Here is a 23,881-nt window from a genome sequence, read left to right on the forward strand (position 1 = left end):
GGTTATTGCACCAAGTAAAGTGTTGCTTCAGGACACTTATTACGATTTTAACTCATTTTTTCAATTTTTGCAAAAGTGATGGTCTCGCACTGGGGGTGCGACATTAAAAGTAGATTTAGAGTCGATATAGTCAGAACTGGTGTACCTTAAACTAAGGTCGCAGGTTGAAATTTATCAGTTTTAATAATTAATCTAGTGCTTGTAAAGAAAATTATCTCGAGAAAGGCGCATGTTTCTTGAAAATATTTCACATGTGTTTCCACAAACCCGCATCAGAGTACCGTTTTTAGCATTAGCATTTTTTTTTTTTTACTATACTATTTGGTTTAGTGGGTAGATATATGTCCACAAATCCCGAGGTCCTGGGTTCCACCACCAGATCAGACCGATAAAAAATTATTGTGTTTTTCCATCGAAAAATTCTCAGTAACAGTCTGGAGTCAGGAAATTGGAAGTGTGTAGACCCGTGTGTTCCCGGTACTCGGAAAGCACGTAAGACCTTGGTTCCTGCGCCTGAACTTTTTTCCGTCACGTCAAATTTTCAGTCCCATCCGATTTTGAGAGTTACGGAATAGAGAGTACACTATTATATGTCCCGCGTAGTTGGTGGTTCTCTCTTGAGATTAGCTACCGTGGCCATAAGCTGTCGGGGCGACATCATCATCATCTAACAATACATAGTATGGTAATGGAAGGAATGAGTAATCCAGTATCATTATAGAGATATGGGATTAAACATCTGTATGAGTGAAAATATTCCAAGCGGGGCCTTACCTGTGTGAATCATTCCTTATTTAAAAACAAAACTAAATTTATAATAAATTTATAAACATGTCAATTTCATACATTACCCCTTAACTAAGGTATCAGGTGTAAGGTAAGGTATAAGGTATCTAATGAATACACATCGGGTTTTTTTTGACAAGAATCATTAAAGTATAATTATATACAAATAAAAATTAGAAATAGTTACTGTATTTATTTCAAGTCAAATATTGTTTTATACTATCAAGTTAATTTTATAATTTGCAGTTTCAATCATATTAAAGTTTATAAAATAACAATACTTAGTAAAACCACTGAATACAGTTCACATGCGAATATTCAAGACTTAGTCACATAGTTATCTTCCAAGCTTCATGCCACTAACCTATTTCACATATGAAAACAATGAAAGCGTACACATTCTTTTGTAACGCAAAATATCTCGAAAATGCGAATACGCTCCATTTACGCTGCATTTTAATTAGGCATTCAGCGAATCATTATGAACTTAGTATATAGTAATAATTTTATGCTTAAGCCTACTTACACTACAAGATGGTTTGTGCAATCCAAAAAGCGACCTCCGTGGTCGAGAAGTGTGTACACCGGTTTGTCACGGGTTTGTACCGGGTTCGATTCCCGGCCGAGCCGATGTAGAAAACGTTCATTAGTTTTGTATGTTGTCTTGGGTCGGGATGTTCGTGGTACCGTCGTTACTTCTGATTTTCCATAACACAAGTGCTTTAGCTACTTAAATTGGGATCAGAGTAATGTATGTGATGTTGTCCAATATTTATTTATTATTTATTTATAAATTTCGGAGACGGGTTCAAATTTATATTGAATTACAATAAATGTTGCGTTTCAAATCGTACTCTAAAGTCACACTACTGGACTAAGGCCTTCTCTTCCTTTAGAGGTTTGCAGCTTATACCATCACGCTGCTTTGATGTAGAAATAAGACACCATCAAGCACAAATTGGACTATAAACAAATTAGGCACATGAACATCCAGTGGTGCTTGCCCGGTTGGAACCCGCAATCGGTTAAGATTTACGTGTTCTAGCCACTGAATCATTTCGGCTTACTCATACTATGTTCAACATATATCATACTACAATTCCCATCACGTAACATAGTAATGCACAGAATTGCTCAACCATAATGCGAGCGGCACACGTCATGAAGATTGATTCATTTTTAATGAACTAATTTCCTTTTTCGCTGGAAACGAACGATCATTCGCACACATTTTTAAACGTGTTGCATTTTGGTTTGCTTTTCGTTTCGCAATATTCGTTTTAAAATCGTTCACACTTAACTTTAAAATTGTATCTGTTTATTATGTTACAAATCATATCCCAATACAAATTATATTCTATTCAAGTAAACTTTACGATAAAGCAATTTTGATTCATTCATAATTCGAATCTAACACCAAATATACCATATAAAATAAATACCCACTTCAGTCTACCTGCATCTATAGAAATCTAGCATTTAGAAAAATGACAACCCCGTTGATCTGGTATAGTATAATCGCGCCATAAGGTCGCAGAACTCGTAGTTTTGGGTTCGAAACCCAGGTCAGCTTAAGACTAAGTAAGGTATTGAAAACACAAAATATATTTCTTATGTTTGATAGTTTTTTATATATTCATTTGATACTAACTGAAACCGCAGTTAACCCCCGTTAGCATAAAACATTTTTAGCACAAGCTTCACCCCGTCTTTAACACCTCGAGTACTGAAATAAAAAAAAACCGTGACCCAAAGACCATCCCTAGAACTGAAACTATTAACACACCAAATTTCATCTGAATCGGTTCAGCGGTTCTGAAAGGTAACAGACAAAGTTGCTTTCGTATGTATAATTTATTTATTTACATAATAATTACTTACAATGATGTTATTATTCTGAACAATTTCGGCGCAGTGTGCGCAAATACAGGTGCCTTAACTACCTTACTCCCATAATCCAATAGGACAGCAAATCCGATACGACCGGAGAGAGTTTAGACGCCTAAGAACCACATGTTTACATGCTTTCCGAGGCACAGGAATGCCCACACTTCCAAACTCAAACACTTTTCAGTAGCCCAACCCGGCCCTTAATAACAGGACCTTGGAGTCTGTGCCCTTATATCTAGTTACTAGATAGTCATGACGTCATTACCATGACAAACTTAAATGTAAGAAGAATAAAAATACATAGATTCCGTAAAAACATTTATTGTGTTATTTTTATTTAATCTTACAACAAAATGCAATACGATGCCATTAAGAACGCTTAGTTAATTGAAACTACGAAACTAACTTATAACTTAGACTATAAATTTTGCACAATCCGATTGACTTTAGACTATTAAGCACCGATGGACTTCGATCGAGAAGTTTATATAAACGGGATAAGCTTTTAAGTATCTATGGTCGAAGTTCTCGATCACTATCTAAAATATTTGCTAGTTTCCTAGTAAATTCAAATGAATTAATATTTCGCTACATAGTTCTGCCTTTAGAATATTAATAAGCGTTTTCGTAGTACATTGTCTACGTTTTTTTTCTGTAACAAAACTTTAAGTAAAAATGCCACCGCTGGGTAAAATATTTTATGCTTATTGGATTCGGTTTCACAAGCAAGAACAAATTAATGCAAGAATTAATTATAAGTACTTTAAAGATCACTAATAAGTGATTACCTCAATTCAAACTCGCGAACATTGATAAAAATCTACCTCTTATCTCCACTGAACTATCTCGACTTTACTTTTAAGTTATCATTGTCTCTGTGGTAAATTAAACGGGTACTTTATCGAGCAGTTAGTCTTCAAAATTAATACTAGAAATAATTATTTTATTTTTTATTTTTACTAGTGTTTAACAATGTAGGTTCAAAAATCAAAATACTCTTTATTGTACACCAGTAAACACATAATTTAGTCACGTTTAAAAAAGATGCACAAGAGGCGGCCTTATCGCTAAAACAGCGATCACTTCCAGGAAACTGAGATGTTTGTGGATAATATAAAAATACGTTCAATTGCTTGTTAATTTATTGCTAAGAAGGATGTTGCCCATAGCAACCCGAATAACAATAAATACGAGTGTTTACCATAGCAACACGTATAACATATATCACAGAAACCTTAAGGTAGAGGTAAGAAACCGATATAGAAAGAGGTAGAGGATTAATCAAACATTTAAAAATAGAATGTATATTTGCAACAAATCACGACATAAATGTAATGGTAATTCAATTGCGAGTCAAAGTTTGGCAAAGTAAATGAACCAATGATTTTATGGCGAGTAAAGGCTCATTTCTTCAAGTGCCAGCTCATCTTTCTGAAAATAATTTCACCTATCATAAAGATATGTCTACATAGACAGTAAAAACTGTGAACGCGTCTAGAAAATAGTGCCCACGGTTGGCCACTGAGTACACGCACACTACAATTGTATGACGTTTGGCGTTGACGTTCGCCGAGATAATAAAGTTGGCTCGTTGGTTTTAGCTCTTTCGTAGTGCAACGCTCTATTGTCATATCTAGTTATATATAAATAATGTAAGGAAACTAGGTACTAAAAAAGCATATTAAATTGAAATGAAACATGTTTATATGTTAAATGACACACTATAGACTAAAAATTACAGACTAATAAATAAAAATTGCTTATAATAAAAAACAATAACATTATTATCAAACTCATTGTTATGTCATGTGTCGCAACAAATTAACAACCAATCAAATCGACGTTGATGCTCATCCTCGATTTTCATTGGCTGATATATATCAAAAACGTGTTACAGCAAGAGTGAGTTAAAAGTAAACGAAAACAAATTTCCGTAATTAAATTTCTGTCTCCCACAGGAAACTACAGAAGTTGAAGCAACGTTCGTGCGTCGCCAGTTCAACTTATCCTGAATGCCAAGGATACTTGATAAGTAACGCTACCAACTACACCGACGTCTACTTCCTCAATGGTACTTTGGATGACACTATTGATTTGGTAGGTGGTATATTTCACAGTATTATTAGTTTAAATAAGGTTTTTCTTCGTGGTCCTTTGCAAGCCCGTCTGGGTAGGTACCACCCACTCATCTAGTATTCTGCCGCGAAACAGTAATACAGTAATTAAAGGCACAAGGGACATAACATCTTCGTTCCTAAGGTTGGTGGCGCATTGATCGATGTAATAAATGGTTAATATTTCTTACACCGTCATTGTCGATGAGCGGTGGTGACCACTTACCATCAGGCGGCCCATATGCTCGTCCGCCAACCAACCAACCAAAAAAAACTGTGCATATATATTTTTTATGTGGGCAAATTTTATTAGGTACATTATAGCATACACAAACTAATGTAGCTTGATATCTAGAAGTGTATTTCCGTAAACAAAGTGTGTGCAATGGTCCATCGACCATTCACTCACCTCTACATAGTATAAAATAATGTCCCAGCTTCCCGCCTTTTGTACGCTTAGATCTTTTAAGCTGCGAAACGGATTCGGTTTCATCAATAAACAGCGTGATTTAAAATAAAGATATACATGTATAATACAGGCACATTACAGGCCGAATTAAAAAGAGTTTTTTTTTTTTTTATCTAAATGTTGTATACATACTCATATTATATCCATCTGAAGCCGGGACGGATAGCTAGTATATTTTATGTAGGGTATATTATGTATACATTATGCTAATACTTTATATAACTTAATTTATATATATATATATATAATGTATTATTATTATCTATATATTAATACGTTAAGTAATAACTTTGTAACAACTTTTTTAACAAAGTGACGCGGTCGGAGGTGTATTAAAATTGGTACTATTAAAGTTTATGTGGAGAAGGAGTGCAGACAGCTAATATTATTATAAAATTACACACACTACGAAACGTTTAACGCATACACGTTTATCTAATATAATATTTAACGACAGTGACAACACATGTCATGTCAAAGATGAAAATAAATGACGTTTTTTTTTAATTGGATTTTTTTATTGTAGTGGTGACAAGGTATCATTCAGTTGAGCCTCATGTACCCAGATATTTTTCGATTCAATGAATCTAATATTTTATTAGAAATGATATACGGGTCGAATTTCGACCAATGGGCGACCACTATATTACCCAATATTTATTATATAATAAGTTTCATTTCCGTATTTTCTTTATCAAATAAGGCGTTGGAATAATATCGGTAGCATAAAACGTGCGAAATGGCTTCTGATATCCCTATTATTACTCACACCAATTTTCATTATTCCATAGACCCTTTTCAGACTGTTATCCCAATGGTTAACCCATAAAGATATATTTTGATACTCGGTCAGATCTGACTTTGCAAATAATAACACCAGATTGCCATGCCAGGACCTTCTTGTTAATAAATTATAGATATGGAAAGAAATCACCATTAATAGTAAGTTTTCACATAATCATAAATCAGAATCAACCTTTCTTGGATAGCCAATGGATAAATAACGTAGTTAGTCATACTTATTATATCTTTAATAAGATGAAATAGTTTTAGAGAAGTTTTCTTTAATTATTTCAAGATAATATATTTTTAGCAACCAGAAGCGAGGTAACACACAAAATATTATCACAAACTAATACTGCAAAGTTCAATAATCAAATAACAACAAGTCAAATCAAAATGGCTTACGTGACCTTAATCATGACCAACAGTCCATGCCACCATCGTCCGTACCATACCACGTACGACAAGCCAAATGTCACGTTACTCCTGAGTTATTTTTCGTCGGGTGGTTAATGGCGATGCATAAAAACTCCTTACATATACATGAAAACTCCTTACAATATAATATAATTCAAATTTAGAACTATCATTTCGCCGTTAACACGCGTACACATTCACCCATACAGATAAAGAATGGCATGCTTAACTTTTGTTCTTTTATAAATACTCTCAAACTGTCCTTTTTTAAGCACTTATAAATTCAGTGTAATACTGAATATGTCCGTACCTATTTTTGGATTCTCTTTGACACTCTACCGTATGATCTACGGTAATATTCAACCAAAGCACAACTTTATGTTAAAATGAGGCGTAAAAAAAGGAGAACTGCTATAAATACGACAGAAGTTACATTCCGTATGTACTCGCAAATATCTCATTCAATGAGGCTGTTCCAAAGCGTCCGTTACTTGTATTGTGAGAATGATATATTTTAGGCATTACAATGGAAATATTTCTGTTTCAGACCAACTTTATTTACATTGTATAAATAAAAATGTGACAAAAATATTTTTCAACGTAAATTTCTAAATAGAGTCAGAAAAATGTAGCAAAAATTGTCCTACCTGTATATCTGTATATTAATTGAGATATCGATCACTGAACGATATAATAATAAAGTACTGCTACCAATTGGATAGCATAAAATTCTCTATGAAAAAAGAGATGTGTCTCGATACACCTTGATAGAACAGGGTTGCTTTCCCTTTGTATTATTTATTAAAAAACAAAGACAATCTCATATACTAACAGCGGAGGCCGATTTTTCTTCCAGTGATTATGGAACGATGGCTGCACATAAAAAATCGGTCATGGTCTCATTTTGAAGAGCTCCGGCCGTAGATGCGCAGAAAGAGATAATTCTTAATTGCAATTTACTAAATTGTTACAATTTAAAAAATAATTAATTTTAGAGAGCGGAAAAAAGTTACTGGCCCGTTGCAGTATAAGAAAAAAAATTTGAAAACTTCAACAAATTTAAAGTAAATTGTTATCGACAGAATCCATTTCTAACTTAACTAATGTATACATTTCATTTGAATAAAGTTTCATCATTTTGGCGCCAAATATAGAGGAGTCACTTGCAGTTTACAATGAAATGAAATCAAAATAAAACCTGTCATAGATTTCGAAATACCTAAAAAAATTTTATTCAAAATATTTTATAATATGATCCGGTGCAACTTGAGATATATCTATTCACATACTGAATGTATTTTTTTATCCATAATCAATGCTCCAGTTTTAAGATATTTTGAAAATAGTAAGCGCTATTTTAGCGTTCCGCAAGGACTGTCCTCTTAATACGCGAAGTTTCGCGAGCGACCCACTAGTGAAATAAATTAAGAAAGTAAAAGTTTGAAAATATTTTAATGACAAGTAATTAAATTATTAGGATAGTTACAGACATAAGTGTGTGTATTATTGGGATGTAGCTATGTGTAGTTTATTATGATACTTTAGTATAAATATTTTTAAATTATAGTTTTTTATCTCCTCTCTCTATCTATTTCTGCACTTACCTGTTTTCGTTCCAAGCTTCTATCACCAAAGGTTGGCTGTGAGAGATCGCTATAAGCGATAAGACCGCCTTTGCGCACCATTTTTTTAATGTTTTGTGTTTCCCTTTAAAAAAGACGAGATGGCCCAGTGGTTCGAACGCGTGCATCTTAACTGATGATTTCGGGTTCAAAACCAGGCAGGCACCACTGAATTTTCAAGTGCTTAATTTGTGTTTATAATTCATCTCGTGCTCGGCGGTGAAGGAAAACATCGTGAGGAAAACCTACATGTGTTTAATTTCAACGATATCCACATGTGTATTCCACCAACCCGCATTGGAGCAGCGTGGTGGAATATGTTCCAAACCTTCTCCTCAAAGGGAGAGGAGGCCTTAGCCGATAAAAATCTAATGTTTCCCTTATGTATTGCTGTGTTGAGCAATAAAGTATTTTAAATAAAATAAATAAAAATAAGTTTAAATAATTTTATATAAAACCTTATATAATAGAAAGATAAAGAGATGGAAAGGTCGCCTATTGGTTGTCAAACGTCCATTTATATGTATGTAAATTGTTACAAGCCAATGAATACTCAAATCTCTATATAATCGCATTGCGTGCTACTCAGTATTAACACCAAAATAAATTTTACGAGCTACAAACAATAAAACACATTCTAGTAATTAATTGTTAAACATTTTCTTCGCAAAAAGTAGGCTCTTAAATAATCTTTAACTAACAAAGATTAAATTAAATACTTGCCGGTATAGGCAGAGTTACTTATAAATATAATAAAATTGGAGTGTCTGTTATAATTGTGAATTAAAATAACCGCTTTTTACTAAATGGTACTATATACCAAAATATTTATATTTACAATTTTTGTCTGTCTGTTTGTTCTGGAACGCCTGGACCGATTTTGACGGGACTTTCACTGGCTGTGAAAGTTTCGCTTCGCTGGGATAGCTGTAATAAAGAGTAACTTAGACTGCTTTTATTTTAGAATTATATTTAAAATAATAATAAATTCACGCTGCAATGTCCAAATACCGTCCAGTACCACTGCACTCCGCCGTCACTTCGGGTGCCTCCTACCAACGACTTAATATCACAAACCTGCCTAATACAGAATTCTTGTTAAATTCCAACGCGTACGAAGTCTTGGGTTCAGCTAGAATTATATTATAAGGTAGACCGCAAAAAAGCAATACTTATTATCCTTATGTTCAGGTTTGTTGCCTGAATTACCCTGCACTACTACAAGCACAGGGGACATAACATCATACTTCCGAAGGTCGGTGGCACATTGCTGATTCAAGGAATCTTTAATATATCATCTGTTTTAGTAACATAACTCTAATTTTTTTTTACATATATTTTTTGTTAATTAATTTGATATAAAACATCCCGTGGCAGTGATATTTTATTTAAAATGTATTTATCAAATTACTGAAAACAATATAATAGGCAATTCCTGAAGGGAGTCAGGCAATTAATCTTTAGACGAGACAGAAAAAAATGAAGTTAGTAAAACTAATAAAATGATACTGAAATAAATTACACACATTACCGTAACGTAAATATTACTTAATAGTTACTTTACATTTATCGACACTACAATATCAACAATTTTCCAAAACACGCCACACTACGGACTATTTAATAAAACGTATTTAACAAAAGCTACACGCTGAGTATAATCGGGTTTTGTGTATAGGTCGACTGAAGAGTCTATTGACTATTGTCTGGTTGATGCTTTTATTTCTGATTTGAAAGTAAAGTGCATTGTCATAGATAAAAATTGAATATAGAGAGGCTCTCAGTTATGTATTTTTAAATTAAATAAAAATATACTTATACAATTTTGACGTCATTTAACATATGTATTTAACAAACAGAACAGAACAGATCGAACTATTTTTATTTCATAAGACAACTGTAGCCATAGCGTTTGTCGTAAAGGAAGATTTAATTGGTAAATTTGTTCTGTATGTTCTCCTATATATCCTGTTTACGTCAACGACTATAATTTATATAATACTAATATTCTTAGTTAAAGTTAAAATATAGAATACGAATAATATTTTCATAAAATATATTCCATCGTGAAATATTTTACTAAGTGCTTTTCCCCTTAAAGGCAATCACTAATACTTGTCTGTAGATCTATTCTATTCGCGTACACGACCATGTCAGAATGCGTTAAACATTGAATATAATAGTTATAAAATTTATAGAATTAACCTATCATAATGAGAATCAGAAAGTCAATAAATCCTTCTTGGTATCCGTTTCTATAATAAAATACCGCAGACATTTTTAACTTTGCCGTTTCGTAAATTTAAATCATTTGTAAAAAATATATTGGTAAAGAAGGCATATTATTCGATCCAAGATTATATAGATGATAAAAAAGCGTGGAGTTAATACTTAATTCCAAGCAGGATATATTACACACATTACTTTTTTTTTTTAACTAACATGACTATATTTTTAAACGTTGAAAAAAAGTACCTACTGAGTTTCTTGCCGGTTCTTCTCGGTAGAATCTACATTACGAACCGGTGCTAGCTTCACTTAAAAAAACGTTAAATGGCGATTCAAAAGTGCTTGTAAAAGCCTACTTGAATAAAGTATATTTTGATTATAATTATGAGATACCGTAAGCAGATTGACAATATTTCAATATATGAAGTGAATCCTTACATTATTACCCTGCTTAAATAAAAAGTGACTTGCTTCTGCGTCCGTCACGCTTACAAAGTACCACGAGTATGAAGCTACTACGAAAAGAGAAGAAGATTCATTTTAGAATATAATTTAAAGAACTTCTGCATTACACTACATTTATATTATGCACAAGCTTTTGCCCGCGACTTAACCTGCGCAGTATTAGTACTACGGTTGGCTCATTTTTTGATTCGAGCTGTTTTTTCATCAAGCTCCTTTGGCGATATATAATGGTTAATATTTCTTACAGCTAGTGTGAATAGGCAATAGTGGCCACTTACCATCAAGTGGGATGTTTGCCCATCCTCTCAACTAAACCATCAAAACTACTACATGAAAATCATGCATATGATTTTCATACGACACTTCATCTCACTTATGTACATATATGAATGTTATAATTATGTGATACGTATGTGGTTCACCGATCACAAGATTAATTTTCACAATTTAAATACTATTATATAAAGTAAGTATTTATTCTGAAACTAATACAAAATAAATTAAACTACAATTTGACAACCTCCGTGATCGAGTAGTGTGTACACCGGTTTTCATGGGTACGCCACTCCGAAGTACCGGGTTCGATTCCCGGCCGAGCCGATGTAGAAAACGTTCATTAGTTTTGTATGTTGTCTTGGGTCTGGATGTTCGTGGTACCGTCGTTACTTCTGATTTTCCATAACACAAGTGCTTTAGCTACTTACATTGGGATCAGAGTAAGGTATGTGATTTTGTCCAATATTTAAATTTAAACAAATGAAAACATGGACTAGATTTTTTAAATAATAAAGTTTTTCCCTTTGTTTGTTTTACTACAAAAACAAATGGCCGCGCAATAAATATACAGTAGGCGTCCGACAGAAACAATTTTACGACAGGACATTTTATGTACGATAAACCAAAGTGTTACGCAGGCAGAGGGTTTCAGTTGACCCCACAGACAGCTTTATGCTACCATAAATACATGTAAGTATTCGAATACACAATACAGATAACTTAAACAAAGACACATGGATTACTAGACATCTGCGTCCAATTAAAATCAAATTGTTCCATCTATACATATAATAAAATTGGAGTGTCTGTTTGTAATATTAAAATAATCGCTTGTTACTAAATGCATATGTATGTATACACGGTACATATACCAAAATAACATTTTTTTAAATTTTTGTCTGTCCGCCTGTCTGTTTGTTCCGGCTACTCACTGGAACCGCTGGACCGATTTTGACGGGACTTTCACTGGCAGACAGCTGATGTAATAAGGAGTAACTTAGACTACCACAATAACTTTTTGTTAAATTCAATCGCGCACGAAGTCGCGGGCACAGATTTTTAGTTCCACACAACAAAATTGAGCACCGATAGTCGATTTTCAACATTTCACGATAAACACGACAAATAAGCAAGCATAACGAAGTAAGCACTTATAAAATAACGTAGTATAAGAGCTCAATTCGTATAATACACAATACTTTGGGAAAAAGAGCTTCTAAGCATCTAATACATAGCGTTCCGAAAGCAAAAGGCACTCGAAAAGAATTCAGGCGTTTCAGAATTTTAAATCTCCATTAGCTAAATTGAACACTCACCATTGCAACTCTTTTCGTTCGTAAATTGTTTTTTTTTTTATTTGTTTTACTATCGATATGATATTATTATTCGATATTTAAAACATTTATTTAAATATGAACTCCGATTCTTTGGACAAAAAATCCAACACTCCTATCACCAAATCACAATGGAGGCGATAAGTGGAGGTGTTATTCTTTTAGTAAAGGGTACTACTACTCCAAGGTCCAACAGTTTTAACTGCAAATGAACCGATGACATAATTAGAATAAAGAGACCAATACTTCAAGTCCGTTTCAGCCTTTTCGGAGCCGACTCCGTCTGTTAACACTGTTCGATAATTAAAATAATATACCAGACACAATTTTTCTATCAAATTACAATTTTAGTCATATATTACAAAAAATACATACGAAAATATAGTTAGAAAAACAAAAAAAAAACATACCTAAACTATAAAGCGTTTCGTGCTTAAATTTTTATGACTTTACCTTTACGGCAAAACGTTACGGTAATTAAATATTTGTGTTAAAATATATACCATCAAAACGTTTTATTTTAGTTTTTAAAACCTCATTTATTTTTAAACCAACCAAAAAGTATTGTCAATTAAATATGAAAATGTCAAAATCAATAGGCGTACAACCCAAATACCTAGTAAAGAAAAAAAATCAATGTATATGTTTTTCTTATCAAATTTGAAGTTTTATAGATTAAAGAGAATCTTTTTTTTTATAACTTCATGACAACGAAGCCACAACACAGCTCGATGGGTGGAAATACAATATTCCTTTTTATTTGCTGAGCATAAATAAAATATACGAGTATCGTACGTTCATGACCTTCAGCGAGACATTTTATGCACTGAACGCGTATAGCTCTACATTATGAGGGAGGATGATAAAAAAATCTCTGCATATTTTCGTGTTTTAATATAAAAGTATTCTACGTTTGGTACTCAAAAGTTCAACCATTGTTATTGCGCTGAGTTGAACAGAACTATTTGTAATTATTTTTTTTTTATATCAGTTCGTTACTGTTTCGCTGAATCGCAATTTTCTGGGATCGCGAGTGGCCCTGTTAAGTTAGGAGCATTTTATTTCTTTATGATAATAAAATATATTGTATTTATACTTTTCAAACAACAGAAAAGGAGTTTAGATATCTATTAAATAAAATGATAGTCTTATCCGATTTCATCCTGAAGCAACATTTTTACGGAAGACAAATTAACTGCACACATTAAAGTTCACAAGTATGTGTTTAAACACAAGTGCACTTATATTAATAATATATAGGGAAATAGAGAGTATAGAGATGCTCTCTATCTCCTCTCATAATGAGAAAAAACCGGAAAGGCTTTCGTCACAAGAGTATTGGCTTTAAGTGCTCTAGGCACACTAATTTTGACATTGTTAACTTCAGCCCAGACAGATATTATCAATTTTGAAAAACGAAAAACGGTAAATTTTTTGTTTGATTTTGATTTGATTTGACTTGACGTTTGAACCCAGAACCTCGCGATCTGTGGCCTTATGTCAAGCTACTAGACCAACGAGTAAGCCAGGTGACTCTATTCCGTCTGCAAATAAAAACGAATGAAAAATAACATAAGGACTGTTATAAATCACTTCGCGATCGATCAATCCAATGTCATACTAACAAGCATTCTCTTGTTCAACGTTTTCTATATTCATAAATCAAAGACACATTACGTCTAAAATGTCCCGACGTATAATCAATAATATATCACATTCGAAGTCCTCGTTAATCTTAATTCCATTGCCTCTGAGTATTTATCTTATTGTTATATGTTTTGCGGTTATAGATATATTCATTGAAGTATCCACGTATATTTGTTTACGTGCAGCAGTGTGAGTGACGCTCATTCTTACAAGATGTCTTAGTGTGCGTGAGACAATGAATACAGTAAAGAAATAAAAAAAAATACAAATTAAATTATATTTGTTACAAATTCAACTATAATATAACATGGAGAGCGTAAATTAAAAGATCAGAAAATATAGATAGCTTTATTGTAACCCTTATAAGCGAGTTTAGCTAAAGATGTTCACGTGTTAGTGGAATTTTTAGGGTATGTTTACTTGGGTGATATTTATAAAATGAACACATAAATCTATTATTTTACCTAATATACCAGACATTGAAATATTTACGGTATGATTTTTGTAATGATGATGATGAAATCGTCCTGACCGGTTTAGGTAATGGTGATCCAGCTCAAGGGAGACCAGCCAACTACACAGGTCATATTATATTGCACAAGTGTAAGCGCACACAGGTGCACTCTCATAATACTGCATGGCACAACCGCCTCGACCAGAATGAACTCAGGCGCAGGACGAACGGATTTACTGGTATTCCGACGCAGGGAGTGCACACACTTCCAACTTTCAAGCTTCGGGCTATTGCTGAGAATTATCATATAGATATACCCAATAAATTTTATTTGGCCCGACCTGGGGTTGGAACCTCGATCTCTGCGGCCTTATGTAGCTAGCACCAAGATCTGCGAGGCAGATTTTTAGATTTGTTAGCATATGACAGATGTTTTTTTATTATTCTTTTATTGAAATCGCGGGTCAGATAGAGAAAGTCTTTTTGCCACGTGTTTACATGTCTTAACTAAAAGATCTCTTATTGGAATATTTAAAATGTTACTCTTTGTGTATGTTGTATTCTTTTTTTATTAGTAAAATGTCTTTCATTTTACGAGTTCCAAATTATGTAAGACTTAATAAATTATATAATATAAAATAATATAAACAAGATTTTATTAATCACTGTTAATTTATAAAAATATTTTATGAGCATATCATGAGATTAAGATAATTTACTTTGGGCAAGCCTGTTTGAGTAGGTACCACCTAACACATCAGATATTCTCCAAACAGCAATACTTAGCATTGTTGTGGTCCTAATTACTTAATTTGTGTTTATAATTCATCTCGTGCTCGGCGGTGATGGAAAACATCGTGAGGAAACCTGCATGTGTCTAATTTCAACGAAATTCTGCCACATGTGTATTCCGCCAACCCGTTTTGGAGCAGCGTGGTGGAATATGCTCCAAAAACCTTCTCCTCAAAAGAGGAGGAGGCCTTTAGCCCAGCAGTGGGAAAATTTACAGGCTGCTAATGCTAATGCTTGTAAAGTGGCTGAGGCAATCTAACTCAGGCACAAGGGAAATATCTCAGTTCACAGTTCAGATCTCAGACTCAGTTGCCATAGTTGGTGGCGCATTGGATGTAACGAATGTTTAATATTTCTTACAGTTCTAATATATATTAACACTGGTGACTAATAACCACCAGCTAACCCATTTCCCCTTCCGCCTACCCATAAAATAAAAAAATAAAAAAGACATTGTACTACTATTAAATTTTTCACTATCAAATTGTTTATATAATGCTCCCATCCCAGAAATCCCCAGTACAAACAAACAAACTATTAACAAAAGTAATCAACTTGAACATGACAAATCAATATAGGCTTAATATATTTACTTAGCCGATAAAATTGTTTTTATGTTGAAAAAACTGTAACGCCTATTCTTCATACGGAATATATAAATAGAAGCGTGAGGAAAGCGACAGCAAATCGATTCGAACCATTACCGGTATGTCAGGGCCATTGCATTCGTACGAGCGTTAAAACTGTTACTGAAACTGAATATATTGTAGTTGTTTTTATGATAAAGGTAGGCCAACTAATAGTAACTGCCCCCAACAAGTATAGGACATTGGCGCTTTAAGAAATGTTAACCAATCCTTACATCGCCAATACACCAATCTTGGGAACCAAGATGTTACTCACCCTTCAAACTGGAACACAAAAATACTAAATATTCCTGTTTGGCGGTAGAATGATACAAACCCAAAGGCTATTGTCATTCGTAAATAAAAATCAAAACATCATGACGAAAAATCACAATCTTAATTTAAACGCTTTTCGCTTTGTGGACTTGTCAATGGTTGAATTTCTATAAATATAAAGACGGACAGTAGTGATATATAGAAGTAATATAAGGCAATGCAATATACATTCAGTCTATAGAAGTAACAACGTAAACAAATATTTACTGTCTTTGAAGTTATAGTCAAATTATTTTGGGATATAAGTATGACCACGGAAATATGAGTGATTATGTCAATAACAATATATTTAAAGCACGTCAAGGATTGAATTCTGAATTGAAAAATAAGGCTTGTTTGATATATCCTACCAACATTTTAAATACATGGGATATAAAATTTGTTTTACTTGAATATTTGCTTGAACAAATATGTAACTGTTGGCTCGGATTATAAAAAGACATGCGTCAGGTGAAGTGCGCGGAACATTATAATAAAACAACAAAAATTAATATAAAATCAAAAATGAATGTAAATTCCCGGTAACGCAAAATGACGAGTCTTTGTGTTATATATACGCCAAAAGAGCTGCCACTTTAATAAAATTAATTATTGACGTTTTAACAAATTGTTAATTGCTACACACGCTACCAGGAATTTGCATTCGTTTTTGGTTTTTAAATATATTTTTGCCTTATAAATGATTCTGAGCCGAGATGGCCCAGTGGTTAGAACGCGTGCATCTTAACCGATGATTTCGGGCTTAAACCCAGGCAAGCACCACTGAATTTTCATGTGCTTAATTTGTGTTTATAATTCATCTCGTGCTCCGCGGTGAAGCAAAACATCGTGAGGAAACCTGCACATGTCTAATTTTAACGAAATTCTGCCACATGTGTATTTCACCAACCTGCATTGGAGCAACGTGGTGGAATATGCTCCAAAACCTTCTCCTCAAAGGGAGAGGAGGCCTTAGCCCAGCAGTTGGAAATTTACAGGCTGTTAATGTAAATTATTCTCAAACCCAGCATATCCAATATAAATCCAGCGCGAAATTATTGTTAGTCAATTAACAAAATTATGTTTAAAATAAAGACTAGTGGCAATATTCAATTAATCGTGGAATTACTAATATTCCTATTTACCCCTCCCTTTAAGCTTATCACTTGTGTTAGGAGTCGAGACGACAATAACCCAAGGTCAGGATCGCTCCTGCGACTTTTAACAACGCTAGGCGGCCCGTAAGCCATTGCGCTATCGATGTACATTGAAAATATGTAATAAATTAATTATACAAATTGTTTTCAAAAGCGTCAATGCCGACGTTTGCGCGAGCGTGCGCGATTAATCAATGTACAATGTTACATTCAGGCTTAACCGTGTAATTAAACCTACGCAAGCAAACTTTGCGCATCGCTTTTCTAGATGTACGCGCTTATATCAGACTCCAATTGCGGGACAAAATGATAAACAAACAAATTTGACGTCAATTTGAAAAGTCATCATAAATCGAGATTTATATAATCTGTTGTTTTCATAAAAATTGATTTTGAATATCAGCGATGTTGATATCGGTACTTTAGAAGTAGAATTGTATGTATTATAAATAAATATTAATAATCAAGAACTGTTTGTTAAGGATAAGCTATTACCAAATCGTCTGGAATATGTAAATATATGATTAGTTTGTTTACTGGCTCTATATTTGGTGTATAGTATAGATTATTTTACGATATGAATACTCAGATTATATTTAATATTGTTACTCTCAAACTCTTATAAATACTCAAAATTCTAAATAATCGCATTGCGTGCTTTACAGTTTTAACAATTAAATAACCTTTTACGAGCTACAATAAACACAGAAGCTTGTTTATTGTTTGTAGCGCCTAGCAGTAATCAGTTGTAAATCGTTTAATTTGCATTGATGTTTACAATAATAGTAGACTATTAAAAGCTTATTAGTCGTCAATTGTAGAGCTGTTTTTAGGAATTCAGATTTTTTAATTGAATAGGACCGGTAAAGGTGGTAAGTGGTCACCGCCACCCATAAATATAGATGTCACCAACCACGCTCACAACAATAGTAAATATTACAATGTGGTGATAGATTATATATGTGATGAGTGGGTGGTACTTATGTCCGGCTTGCACAAAGCGCTACCAAATAATACTCAAAGACACAGTTGTAGTATGGTTATGTTATACTCGATGGTAGAGCTTTATGCTTGATCCTCTGGTACCATATTAGTATTAGTATATCGGTTTAAAGAGTGAGTGAGTCGGTCTAACTAAAGGTACAAAGGACATAACTTCTTAATTTTCTAGATTTTCGCTGAATAAACTTTAAATCTGTAGTCAGTAAATTTAACATAGATACATGTGGCTGATTTTCATGCGCGTCATGCAGATTACCGTACTAATTCAGCTTCAATGATATGTAGAGCATTATTTAACAATACATAAACACAATAGTAAACTTAATTAATAAAATGAGTAGTAGTAATCAACTCTACTGAACTATTGTAGAGCGAATCTTTTTTCAAATTAAATGGCAGAAGTTAATAAAATATAATATTAAACTGAACTGTATACACAGATTGCAAGCTTTACCTCTTTTATGTGTACAGTGTAGGCTTATCCACTCAATGTACAATTCCTAGTGGTCTCGAAACAATACTCCTCTTGATATGATATGAATGGCAAATTGAAACATAATAGAAAGTACTTGAACTAGAGATTCCTATTATAAAATATTTTACTAATTATCCATTTTAATCTTTCTGTCCAAGTTCTTAAGGATCATTATCGCTTATATTTTCCAAGATAAGGATTATGATTTATGAAATAAAAATAATATAGAGCTCTTTATATCTTCTAGATAAAGAAGTTTATAAAACAATGTAACTTTTATTATGCACCTAGAGTGAAACGTGCACTTCTATTGAATCTATATTATTATTATTAAGATAACTGGAGTAGTTATGTCTAATTAACAATTATATATTGTATTGAAATTATAATTCATATTTTCTAACTTTTTTTCTAGCAACCCGTCTTACCACCATTTCCACTCTGGTTGGCTGTGATCATAGCAACCTGCCTGGTGTTGGTCATCCTGCTAACTGTGAGTGGCAATGTGCTAGTACTCCTCGCCTTTCTGGTAGACAGAACTATACGCCAGCCGAGTAACTATTTTATAGCATCACTTGCTGCCACTGATCTACTTATAGGTAAGAAAAAACTTTTATTAATTATTTACCTTTTATTATATACCTATCGAGTTCAATTTATAGTTATAATATTTTTAGATATATGGATCATTATAGACTTAATGGCACTCTCAACTTTCTTTCTTATTATGTTTGGTTGGTTTCAGGTACATTATCGCTCCCCTTTTACACAGATTATGTCTTGAAAGGGTACTGGCATTTAGGACCTTTATTATGTGACCTTTGGCTATCCGTTGATTATACAGTATGTTTAGTCTCGCAATACACCGTTCTGCTAATAACTGTAGATCGATTTTGTAGTGTTAAAATAGCTGCCAGATACAGAGCGTGGCGGACAAAAAATCGAGTAATATGGATGGTCACGGTAACTTGGATAATACCAGCATTACTATTTTTCACAACTATTTTTGGATGGGAACACTTTGTCGGTTATAGAGACCTGCAAGAAGGCGAGTGTGCTGTGCAATTTTTGAAAGATCCCATTTTTAATACTGCTTTAATTATAGGATATTATTGGACAACACTATTTGTATTAATCGTATTGTACGCTGGTATTTTTAAAACAGCGTATGATATGCAGAAAAAAAGTGAAGCAAAACAGAGAAAGATGCAATCAATGGTGGCTTTAAGCGCTGGTGTAATGACTGGTATGGCAGGAAGGGCTGCTGGGATGGCAGCTCTATCTAAAGCTACAATATCAAGCGAAGATCAAATCAAAGTTTCAGAAACGATTCGAAAAGATTCTACATCAAAAGGATCTCTACAAGCTCCGCTTCTCAATTTAGGTGGTTCGACTGATTCCAATTCAAGTCAAAAATCTTCAGCACATAAAAGTAGCGCTACTGCAACTGGAACATCTACAACTGTTGAATCTGATGGAGATAAAAAAGAAGATCAAGTAGAAGCAGAAAGATCCAGCAGTCCAGCATTTGATTCCGATGATGAAAGTACAACTCAATCCAACGTGAAGAAGCGACCTTCTGTTGCCAACTTAGTCATGCAAACAGGTGCATTACAATTGCTTAATAATATGCGTTTAAATGGTAACATGCTTATTAAACCTGATATTAAGCAATCGCCCCTTATGAAAAATGAAACTGAAAAACCGAAGTCATCGCTTTCGCAAATATCAGAGAAAAGCCTTCTCGATACAGAAAATCCCGATACCACGCAAAGTAATGGACAAACACCAGCAGTAAGTGTTCCTCTATCTTCCGTAAGCTTTATGTCCCCTTCATCGTCGGGGATAGCTACACCGTCTGAAAGAGAAGTATCAACTACAATCGCTCAAAGAATCATCCCTCCACCATCAGAATTTAGGGGTAGTCCATCCGTGTCCGATAGTCCACCGTCTCAATCGGAATCATCCAGAGCTAAAAACTTTAAATCAATAAAATGTGATGGTACTTATTCTGATGTGCTATTAGGTCTGGATGGTGCTGACTTAAGGTACATGGATGAAAGTTCAGTCATTGTTCCTTCACCTACAAACGAAAGTCCTCCATCTTCAATCACATTTCCAACAGCTACAGAACCATCATCTCCTCCTACATTCAATTCGGGTAATATAACAAATACTTCCTTATTACAGGCTGCTCTCATACGAGCAACAGCTGAAGCTCAAGTAACACAACCCAAAACAAATTTATCTCCTCCACCACCTATAAAAGTTAACACCGAGGTAAGTTTGACTACTGGAGAGCGTTCGAAACCTATTATAACCCTTGTATCTTCGTCTTCCAATAATAATGATGGCCAATCTTTAAAACCATCCGAAAGTAAAACATCAAAAATAAAGTTAAATGATACGCCAGCAATTGAAAATAGTGATATTTCTAGTTCAGCCGTAAGTGGGGTGGGCCGAGGAGATTCGAGAAAAGACTTTGTTAAGAATATAGGAAAGAAATTAAAAGTTAAACGTTCAAAGCGGGATGGATTATTTCCTAGTATCGGTCGGCAAAAGTCTAAATCAGAAAATCGAGCAAGGAAAGCATTTCGGACGATTTCCTTTATATTAGGCGCGTTCGTTGTTTGTTGGACCCCATATCACGTCTTAGCTTTAGTTGAAGGTTTTTGTACAGATCCTCCATGTATTAATCAACACTTGTATATGTTCTCGTATTTCTTATGCTACGCCAACAGCCCTATAAACCCTTTCTGCTACGCATTGGCTAACCAACAATTCAAGAAGACTTTCACGAGACTTCTCCGGGGCGATTTTCATATTACCTAGTCCATGTATGTTGGATATAAAAATGCGTAATTTGACGCTGTTGTATAGCGTTATAATTGAAAACATTACGCGCACAATTTATGTAGAAATTATATCAAATAGATCGCTGATTATAATAAGACAATACTAATCTATGAATAGAATAAAGTGCTTTCAATGTATAGAAAATACAGTTTAAGATATGTGTTTATTATCATGTAAAGAATTTTCCCAGCTTTTTTAAGGTTGGCCTTTTTAATAATGATGTGTAAATAAACTTGTAGTGTACTTGTTGCGTAATATTAAGCATTTCATCTATAATGTTCAGAACTGACAATAAGTGTTAGATGTTGTAAATATGTTTTTCAATATTAAAGGTCTCTTTATATTTCTAATTAACGTCAATGATGTTGTCGTAAATAGTCTTGATACTTAGTATCCGATTGTAAATTAATAAGATAGACAGGTTATATTGTGACAATAAATCAGATTTTTGTATCTGAAATTTTAAGAACATTAAAAAATAAATTAGTTTATAATTAAATTTACTATTGACGTTATTGAAAATATATCAACTGGATAGTATATCAAGGGAGTGTTTGGACTTGTTGCGCTTCCAAATTACATACGATTGTAAATATTATCGACACAATATAAATAATTATATAAGTATTCAACTAAAATCTATTCATTGTCACATTATTAAAACAAATGAAAACGCTTAAAAATTTTAAGCCACGAGCCCAGCTGAAGATTTTTAGCGTTCTTAGTCAATTACATCAAACTTTTAATTAGTTATACTTAATATAGTTGACTATTTAAAATAATTTAATAAATAAGGTATTTCGTTAGCCAAATAAATTTCTTCTTAATATTAAGATTTTTTTTTTTAATACTCAATTAAATTATGTAGTTAAACTGTTAATATATGTTCGACTAAGGCCTAAGAAAGATTCACTTATCTTAAGTAATTTTGTGTAAATATGAAAATTTTGTAGATGCGTTACCTAACTAAAATTGTTATAAACGTAATATTATAAATTGGGGAGAATGCTTTAATAATAATATGGTCACACGTCGTTCCAAGCATTTTCATTTCTTACATTTGATCTTTTTTTAAATTATAATTTATTCGAAATAATTATTAAGATGAATGACGACGGTATCTTGCTAAATTTTGATTGTTGTCAAATATATCTCATAAAACAATAACATTGATGTGTGTTCCTTATGTCCTGTTACTTTATTTAAAAAAAAAACATTAACGCAACATTTAGGAACGACATTAACGCTTCATTACTCGAAAACCATCGGTGACTGATACTAACGATTCATTAAATATAGGAGCAGGATTATACTTAAAACGAGATTTTAAAAATATTAAAGCATTCTCATCAAGTCCAGCAATTTTAGTCTTTAAAACACAGTATTATAATCCATTGTTCAATAGATAATAAGTTGTTACAAAAAATGAAAGACAAAAGTGACATAACGATAGATTCAGTAAACATTTTATAGTATATGTAATATAGCGAGTACAAATATAAAAGCATTAGAATTAGACGTTTAATCATTTGTTATATTATATGTATGTAAGGTAGGTTTCAAATTGATTTATACAAAATATGTCAGAAAGACGTAAACTGAAACTAATTAAAACTCACATACACCAACTGTCTTGTTTCGTTTCAATGGTAATAATACATGTCTCTTAAACGATACTTTACTGATTTTGTTTTAAAGTTAAACCTTTAAAGTACATAGAATGGAAACGCCTTTATGTTTTATAAATATTGAGTGTGATATTTAATTCTTTTTAAAGATCTTTATTATTAATAATTGATTATCAATATAAACTTTTCTGTTCGATAAAAATGTAGTCGACGATGAATGCATGTTTAAATTGTGAGTACACACGCGATTTTAAATATAATAGTCATAACTTTTTTAACAAAATAAGCGTCAATATGGTGTATCAAAATACATCGATATATGACATTTTACATTCGTTTTCCTTTGAATATTGATTTTGTCTTTCCAGAAAAGTATGTACACTTCGAATCATTTCTAGAATGCTTAAATATGTAGTTAATTTTTAAGAACTCAATACTCAACGTAGAACTCAATCGTGATATGTCATATAGTGATGTTATTCAACATTGACTTAAATAATAATAATATTTCAAGGATATAGACATCAAAATAGCATATCACCGT

The 23,881-nt window shown here is 33.0% G+C and overlaps 1 protein-coding gene across 1 annotated transcript in view; it reads left to right on the forward strand.

The window, feature by feature from the left end:
* Nucleotides 1–21,820, forward strand: part of LOC125065304 (muscarinic acetylcholine receptor M2) — a 47,914-nt gene extending 26,094 nt beyond the window's left edge. Inside the window, exons 4-6 of the mRNA XM_047672837.1 lie at nt 4,635–4,773; nt 19,269–19,452; nt 19,599–21,820. Coding sequence (XP_047528793.1) covers nt 4,635–4,773; nt 19,269–19,452; nt 19,599–21,685 — 2,410 coding nt within the window. The 3' untranslated portion in view covers nt 21,686–21,820. The remainder of the gene's footprint in view (nt 1–4,634; nt 4,774–19,268; nt 19,453–19,598) is intronic.
* Nucleotides 21,821–23,881: the final 2,061 nt, after the last annotated feature.

This window comes from Vanessa atalanta, chromosome 7 (genome assembly GCF_905147765.1).
Source record: "Vanessa atalanta chromosome 7, ilVanAtal1.2, whole genome shotgun sequence".
Lineage (NCBI taxonomy): Eukaryota > Metazoa > Arthropoda > Insecta > Lepidoptera > Nymphalidae > Vanessa > Vanessa atalanta.